Source organism: Lactuca virosa, chromosome 1 (assembly GCF_052849685.1).
Source record: "Lactuca virosa cultivar CGN04683 chromosome 1, Lactuca_virosa_CGN04683_v6, whole genome shotgun sequence".
In the NCBI taxonomy this organism is placed as follows: Eukaryota; Viridiplantae; Streptophyta; class Magnoliopsida; order Asterales; family Asteraceae; genus Lactuca; species Lactuca virosa.
The window spans coordinates 291868592-291877139 of record NC_136426.1 but is presented as its reverse complement, the minus strand read 5'-3'; the positions used below and the strand labels follow the sequence as shown (position 1 = coordinate 291877139).

General features: G+C 35.1%; 1 protein-coding gene and 1 long non-coding RNA gene across 2 annotated transcripts; one reads left to right on the top strand and one right to left on the bottom strand.

Moving 5' to 3' along the window:
• Nucleotides 1-632: 632 nt before the first annotated feature.
• DES-1-LIKE (fatty acid desaturase family protein) lies at nt 633-2204 on the bottom strand. The gene is made up of 2 exons (XM_079046852.1): nt 2003-2204; nt 633-1575 (listed from the first exon to the last, which is right to left on the bottom strand). Exons 1-2 carry the CDS (start codon nt 2126-2128, stop codon nt 748-750), a joined length of 954 nt encoding a protein of 317 aa, XP_078902978.1. The 5' UTR covers nt 2129-2204; the 3' UTR covers nt 633-747.
• Nucleotides 2205-6456: 4252 nt separating this feature from the next.
• On the top strand, nt 6457-8251 carry LOC145109645 (uncharacterized). Its single transcript, XR_013709117.1, has 4 exons — nt 6457-6674; nt 6782-6887; nt 7445-7505; nt 8038-8251. It is a non-coding gene; the product is annotated as an uncharacterized LOC145109645 (long non-coding RNA).
• The last annotated feature ends 297 nt before the right edge of the window (nt 8252-8548 follow it).

Below are 8548 nucleotides of genomic sequence, written 5' to 3'. Positions count from 1 at the left end.
CTTTCGGTGGAAGACATAATAATGAGGATTACAATAAGAAACTGGCTTGTTTAATTTTTGTTATCATTTGAGATCTTAGTGATATGTATAGTTACAAATTTTGTATGTATGGTCTTGAGAGAGAATTTGTTCATATTTGTAATTGTGAGATAAAGAAGAATGGTTTTATGTTGAAGAAATAAAAGAGGTTGTTATGGATGTAGATCATATTTGAGTTTACTTTGATTGAACCATGTAAAATTTAGGTGTTGTGTGATTGTATAAATATGCAATTCTACATGACTAAACTATTTCATGTCATTAGTTAAAAGTGAATTGATACCAATTATTCGTACAAAGACCCCTACATATATTCATAGTTATTTAAAAAGTTACAATAAGATTTCCAAAATAATGTTATAGGTATATCTTTTAGTTATGCTTGCAATATAAATTGACATTTTTGTTCATTATAGAAAACTACATGCTATTAGCTTTAATTCACAAGATTATATACTCTAACCATAAACCAAAGACAAACTTTTTGAGATTTTACTTAATAAAACATGCATGATTTTGTATGGTTTTTTGTTTCAATTTTACGAGATAAACCTTTTAAGACCAACGAATTGGAATCATATGCAAGTCAAGCATTTCTTAAACTTTTCATATTAAATATCACAAACCAATGCTTGAAATGATCACATCGGAAATGTAACCTTCATCACTAAAAAAATGTAAGGAAAACACTAAAAGAATGAAATTTTCCTACTTGTTCTTTGTGGAGAGGTTTCTCTTCATCCTGCTAAATGGTCCCAAAGAATTATCTGCTATGTAAGAATATATCACATGGCTCCAAGACCTATAAGAATCTAAGTTTTCGTAGTATTCGGGTGCGATTTCCCTTACTTTATGAAGCCTACAACCTGGGATTCTTGGAAAATCATGGTGCTCGTTATGGTACCCTACGTGCCATGACATTATATTTAACGGACCATAATATGAATACGTCTCCTGACCTTCTTTCTTGTCGAATACGTAGTGCTCGGAGATGAAATGCCCCGCCATCGGGTGCATTCCACCTCCAACAAACGTTGAAAGGATCATGTAACTGAAAGATCTCCACCCCGAGAAGCAAATCATACAAGCATCAAGGCCGATTTGGATGATAAGATTCAAGAATTCCCATTTTCCAGGGCGTTTAGGGTTGATTAGTAATGGTCTAAGGGCGTAAAAGAATAGTTGTAAGAGTACCCATATGCATTTAGTGACGATGTTTTTTACCAGGCGTGCTTCTATTAGGGTAGGGATGTCTGTGTCAACCCCGTCAACACCTTGGTAACGGTGGTGTTCAAGGTGGTATTTTTGGAAAGTGACTGACATTGGTACCCCAATAGGGAGGTTAGCGAAGATCCCAAGGCAACGGTTATAGAGAGGATTAGAGAAAGCAAGATTGTGACTTAGTTCATGAATGGCTAAGAAAAGATTGTGGTTGAGAAAAGATCCAAAAAAGTAGGCCACCGTGAGTATCTTCGTCCACCCAACGTCGTGGAGGTATACGGCGGTGCATAGTTGAAGCGAAACAACAAGAGTTACCTATGAAAAAACATCAAGAAAGATTCTTTAATTACGTATGGATATACTTAATTTCAAAAGTGTAAGACTAAACAAACACTAACAAAATCAAGAAACCCTAACTTCAGAAACCCAGATTCATTAAGAAAGTCAAGAAACTGATTCAATCACGTAAAGAACGACTACAAACAAAAACCCTAATACAAAAAGTGTTGCCAAACTGTAAATCATTGTCAAAAAGTAGTTGAAGAAACCCTAAATGCAGATACGCATATTCATGAGATCGCATCAAGAAATCATTAGAAACTCGTAGATAAATCAAAGAAAGACCATTCGAAGTTTACTGTGGTTGATTTCTTGAATAAAGATCATAAATGATCTCATCTGATCATAGGGCTTAAAACTCGTATGATAAGAAGAAAGTGAAAGAATGGATAGAGATGAATACCTTGAGGAGAGCCCATGGATCAGGACCAAAGAGTTGTCTGATTTGGGGGTACTGGGCGAGGATCTGACGGCGGCGAGAAGCGTGTGGTTCATCTGAATACGACCAGAAAAACTCATTCGCCACCATCGTTGTGGCTTTTGTGTCTTCTACTTTCTTTTTCCCGCCACAGTGATCCGTCTCTCCTCCTGAATCTGAGTCCTTTGAGTTGTGTACATTGAATGTTTTAAGTTTTTCTGCAGACTTATTTATGATGATCCTCCTTTCCTCGCCATTTTTTAGTGTGGCATGTCGATCCTTTGTTAAATCGTTAGTTTCAAGTGCCTATAATTACAACAAGCCAAAAATTTAAAATAAATAAATAAACAATAAATTAATTGTTATTTTAAGTTGATAGATTTTAAGAGTTGAAGGTAAGATTGTTATTAGCTAGAAGTTGAAACCCTTTATCCGAAATGTGACATTAAAATAATAAAAAATGAAATCTTGGAGGTGGTTGGCCAAAAGACGTGGGTAAGGTTTCAAGGAGTCTATCTCAAAGAAATTGGAGGTAGCATCACCATGACTAGTAACATTATCATCAATATGACTAGTAACATTATCTTATCAGCTTCGAGGATTATAAAACAACACAGATACGGGCCGGTCCAAATGTATATGGGGCCCGGGGCGAAAAGAAAAAAAAAAGGCCCCTCAAAGACAAATATAATAAATATTCAAAAAAATATCATTTATTTTTCACTATAGACTTGTTTGATTAGCAATAACAAGCAAGTCAAATTATTTATCTTTTGAGCTATTTTGAGTTTGAACCAACTTTAGGTTCTAAAAATCATTTATATATATATATATATATATATATATATATATATATATATATATATATATATATATATATATATATATATATATATATATATATATATATATAGTACATAGCCTAGAAATTTTGGGCCCCCTGGAGACGTGGGCCCTGGGCGGTCGCCCGGGTTGCCCACCGTCTGGACCGACCCTGGATACCCTAGAGCACAAGGTGGAACGATAACAAACAAATAGTGGTGGTGTGGATGTGGAACACGGTAGCATGACATGGTCATTGTTGTGCCGGTTGCAAACCTATCTTTGGTGAAAACATGAACATCGGAAATGAGTGGAGAGGGGGAAATTACAACACTAGTATACAAATTTTAATCAATGATATTATATGAAAACCAATATCAAGGATACTTCCAAACAATTTCAAATAAGCATAGGCTTCTCTCAAATCAAATAAATACTCAAAAATGATTTTCATGTATGCAAACAACTAGTTTTTGTACATATAGAAATCAGTTATCATATGAAAACCAAATTCAACTCATAAAATAAGGTATATGGACATGTAAACTCACCATTGAAAAGAAGTACTTTGCCTACACTTCTAAGAGATTGTGGAGCTTAATTTTCACATAAAAATCAAGGTTTACGTAATACTAGTTTTTCATACTAGGTATTGATTTGAGGGGTATAACTTGTTTACAAGAAAAGTATGATAAATAAAGCATGGAGTTTTGTTTAAGTTGTTTATAGAAGGTGTATTGGTGTTAAGTTGTGAAGTAGCACTACTAGAAAACATGGGGTTTTCCTACGGAAAATAGCTATGGAAAATTTCCGTAGCTAAACTACGGATCAGCTACAGAATGAGATGCCCTAATTTAGTAACGAAATAGCTACGGAATAGCTACAGACATCAGTCCGTAGCTAATTAGCTACGGAATAGCTACAGATGCAAATCCGTAGCTATTCCGTCGCTAATTAGCTACGGAATGGCTACGAGATACCTACAGATACTATTTACCTACGGATTAGCTACGGAGTATGCTTTCCGTTAGAATTCCGTAGCTAATCCGTAGCTAAGTATGGATTAGCTACATATTTTTCTTATTTTTGATTTTTCGGGCACCAAACGTCGTTTTTTTCGCTTCGTTTTTTTCACACCTCTACTATACATGATTATCTATATTTTCACCAACCTATAGCTATTAATATCGTTCATAAAGTCGTGTGCCCCTTCGGGATCAAGTACTCGTTTCACAGTTTAACATTGTAATGCCTATACTTTTCACCAACTTGTGATGGATTATGTTTGTATATGTATATTTATATACACGAATGAGTTGTGGTATATGTGTACGTGTATATATGTATGTATACATGTTTGTGAGATGTATGTGAACGTATTCATAATCATTATAGTGTTAAACCACTAAACGAGCAATGGATCCCGTATGTGCACACGCCTTTATAAATGATATTAATAGCTATAAATTTGTGAAAATATAGATAATCATGTATAATAGAGGTGTGAAAAAAACGGAGCGAAAAAAACGACGTTTGGCGCCCTAAAAATCAAAAATAAGAAAAATCCGTAGTTAATCTGTAGCTAATTAGCTACGGAATAGCTACAGAATTCTAACGGAAAGCATATTCCGTAGCTAATCCGTAGGTAATTACCTACGGATTAGCTACGAAATATGCTTTCCGTTAGAATTCCGTAGCTATTCCGTAGCTAATTAGCTACAGATTAGCTACAAATTTTTCTTATTTTTGATTTTTCGGGCACCAAACGTCGTTTTTTTCGCTCCGTTTTTTTCACACCTCTATTATACATGATTATCTATATTTTCACAAATTTATAGCTATTAATATCATTTATAAAGGCGTGTGCACATACGGGATCCATTGCTCGTTTAGTGGTTTAACACTATAATGCTTATGAAAATGTTCACATACATCTCACAAACTCATATACGTCGTCGTCATCATCATCAACATCACCATCATCATCATCATCATCATCACCATCATCATCATCACCATCATCACCACCATCACCACCACCACCACCACCATCATCACCATCATCATCATCACCACCACCATCATCATCACCACCACCACCACCACCATCATCACCATCATCACCATCACCATCACCGTCATCACCATCACCATCACCATCATCACCATCACCATCACCATCACCATCACCATCACCACCACCACCACCACCATCACCATCATCATCACCATCATCACCATCACACCATCACCATCACCATCACCATCATCATCACCATCACCATCACCATCACCACCACCGTCACCACCGTCACCACCACCACCACCACCACCATCACCACCACCACCACCATCACCAACACCACCACCACCACCATCACCATCACCATCACCATCACCATCATCACCACCACCACCACCACCACCACCATCACCACCACCACGACCTTCACCGCCTGCCGCCTCAGCAACCACCATCTTCTTTGTCGGCGTTGGTAGGGCTCGTCTCCGAGACCTAATCGGGTAGTTCACCACGACTGTGCCCCTTTCACTCTTCTCTTTGTTGATCCACGGTTTTCTGTTTGCAGATTAACACAACGATGACCATACGGGATCCATTGCTCGTTTAGTGGTTTAACACTATAATGCTTTTGAATACGTTCACATACATCTCACAAACACGTATACCTACATCATCATCATCACCACCATATACATGATAATAATAATAATAATAATAATAATAATAATAATAATAATAATAATAATAATCGAAAAGAGAGTGTATAAAACTAATGGGAGACTAATTAAGTAATGATGTGGCATACCCAGACGTTTGGTGAGAATGTTGGTTATATCTGCATGAGACGCGGGTTCGAGTTCTGTTCGAAACCCATTTTTCTTTATTTTCTGGAAACAAGATAAAACTAATTAGAGTCTATTCTAATAAGGATTTGGCATACCCGACCGTTTGGTAAGTTTGTGGGTTATGTATGTGTGAGACGCGAGTTCGATCCTTGTCGATGTGTTAAATGTAGTTTTTTTTTTCGATTGTTCGTTTGTTTATGTGTTAAACACATTCGTTATCATTATTATACATTATCATTATGTTTATAAATATTATTATTATTAGGACTATTAGTATGATTTTTAATTGTTTGTGTTTTAAATATGTAAAAACAAAACGATCCAAGAAAAAAATTTGAGACTCGAATATAATAATAATAAAAATAATAATAAATAATAATAATAATAATAATAATAATAATAATAATAATAATAATAATAATAATGGGAATAAAAATAATGATAATCCATAACATAAAGTCTATAAAAGTAGTAGGAGATTAATCCGATATGGATGTGGCATACCCGGCCGAAAGGTAAATGTATTGGTTATTCTCATATGAGATCTGAGTTCAATTTTTACCCCAAACCAATTTTTCTTTATTTTTTGTAAACAAGATAAAACTAATTGGAGACTAATCTAGTAAGGATGTGGCATACCCGGCCGGATGGTAAGTTTGTGGTTTTAATTCGTAAGAGGCCCGAGTTTGAATCTCATTCTGCATGTTTTTTTACCTTTTTTTGTCCATTTTTATATTGTAGGGAAGTCGTCCCTATTTAATCGTATACGAGAATGCCTCCTCCTTCCTCGTTTTTCTGCTCCCAATCGCTCCTCCTTCTCCGATTTTTTGGCGGCGAACTCCTCCCCTTCCCGGCCGCATCTCGCCGTCTCCGCCCCTGAAGCTGCTCGATTTCTCGTCGTTGCATCTCGCCGTCGCCGGCCCTTCGCATCCCGTCTCCTCCCTGCTCGATTTCTTCTCTAAGAGAGGTAAAACCCTAGTTTTTTTTTTTTTTTTGATATTTTAATGTTGATTTTTTCAGCCTTCTCCATTTTTCTGCTGCGAATCGCTCCTCCCTTCTCCATTTTTTTTGCAGCGAACTCCTCCCCTTCCCGGTCGCATCGCTGCCGCTGCTCGATTTCTCGCCGTCACCGGCCCTTTGCAACTCGTCTCCTCCATGCTTGATTTCTTCTCCAAGAGTGGTAAAACCCTAGTTTATTTTTATATTACTTCATGTCTACCACTTTATATGGTTACTTCATTGATAATGTTGATTTGTTTTGTTGAATGTGAGATTTTAGGTTCAATGTTAGGTTAAATTTGAGGTTTTAGGTTAAATTGTGGTTGAATTTGTTAAAATGTTAGGTTGAATTTGTAACTTGAAATGTGTATTCATGAACTTGATAACTTGTTATTTTTGGAAACTTTGTTGAAAGCAGATTGTCAAAATGGGTATAAGATGACTAATTTCAAAGGGTAAAATTGGAGTAAACTGTTAAAATTGGACAAAAAGGGTATAATTGGTAAAATTGGTTATTAAGCTTCATGGAGCATAAATAACTATTGGAATAGAGTTGAAAGATTGTTAGAATGACTAGATGAGCATAGTTATTTCGTTATATGAGAATTGGAGTAATATACTTAATTAAAGTCTCTTGATAAAGAGAATGTACATTGCTAAAAATGTGATGGTCAATATTGAAGGTTCGATGCAAATGTCTTTTTATTTCATTTTTAATTCCATTTTGTTGTGTTTCAGGCTTATGTATACACCACAAAGCAGAAAACCATAAGTTCAACAACTTGGGTGCATTTCTTGGGTAAGAAATTCTACATATAGCAACATAGTTTTCATGAAACTTGGAAAGTTGTTTTTAGGGTTAAATGCATGAATTAACATTGTAGTTTTTATGTTTTTTTTTTGTATAACATCCTACTTTTGGTTTCCGTTCAGGTACTCTTTTTAAGATTTTAGTTTTTAAACCAATTTGTTTTCAAATTGTGAACATGTTATCTTAATGTCTTAATAATCCAATGCATGCCAAATCTATTGTAATGCAATATGAAGAAATTAAAGTATGATGCTATAAAGGGTTGAAAACAACTTGACTAGTAACTTCTATCCATAAAAGAAATATAGTTAGGATTCTATAAATAAATTATTGAAAACAATGCAATTGTTGGTCAAATACATAAGTATGTAGCTCTAATGGGAAAAAAATTAAAGCGCATTACCCAAATTGGCAGCGGGAGTAAAGCACGTTGCTATTCTCTACAGTTTTTTGTTTTTTACATTTCCTTTATTTTGTAATTAACTCATGTATTGAATCTGGGATTTTGATTTTATTACAGGTCTTTCAACCAAGGGTTTAAGAGCTATATCTTGTACAAAGTAGGATAATACATTCAAATGTATTGTATTTGTATGAATTGTATTGGTTTGTATTTAAGTTATTTTTATGAAATAAATTGAGTAAATGCAAAGTACAATGCTATAACCAAAAACATATATTGTAATGTTTACTAGTTTTGTGGCTGAGTAATAATTTTTTATAAATTTAATGTATTGTGTTTTTTTTGTGCATTTTAAGCAGAAAAAACTGAATTTTTTTAGTTGTTTTTTACTAATTTAGTGACGGATTTCTAACGGAATATCCGTCGCTAAATAGGTCCGTAGGTATTCCGTAGGAAAAAAGTCAATTTTTTTCAAACATGAAATCCGTCGTTAATTCGTAGGAAATCTGTAGCTAAACTGTTCCGTAGCTATTCCGTAGGAAAAAAGTCAATTTCAGTCAAACTTCACACCCGTCGGCAATCCGTAGGCATTCCGTAGCAATTCGTTTCCGTAGCTAATCTGTAGGTA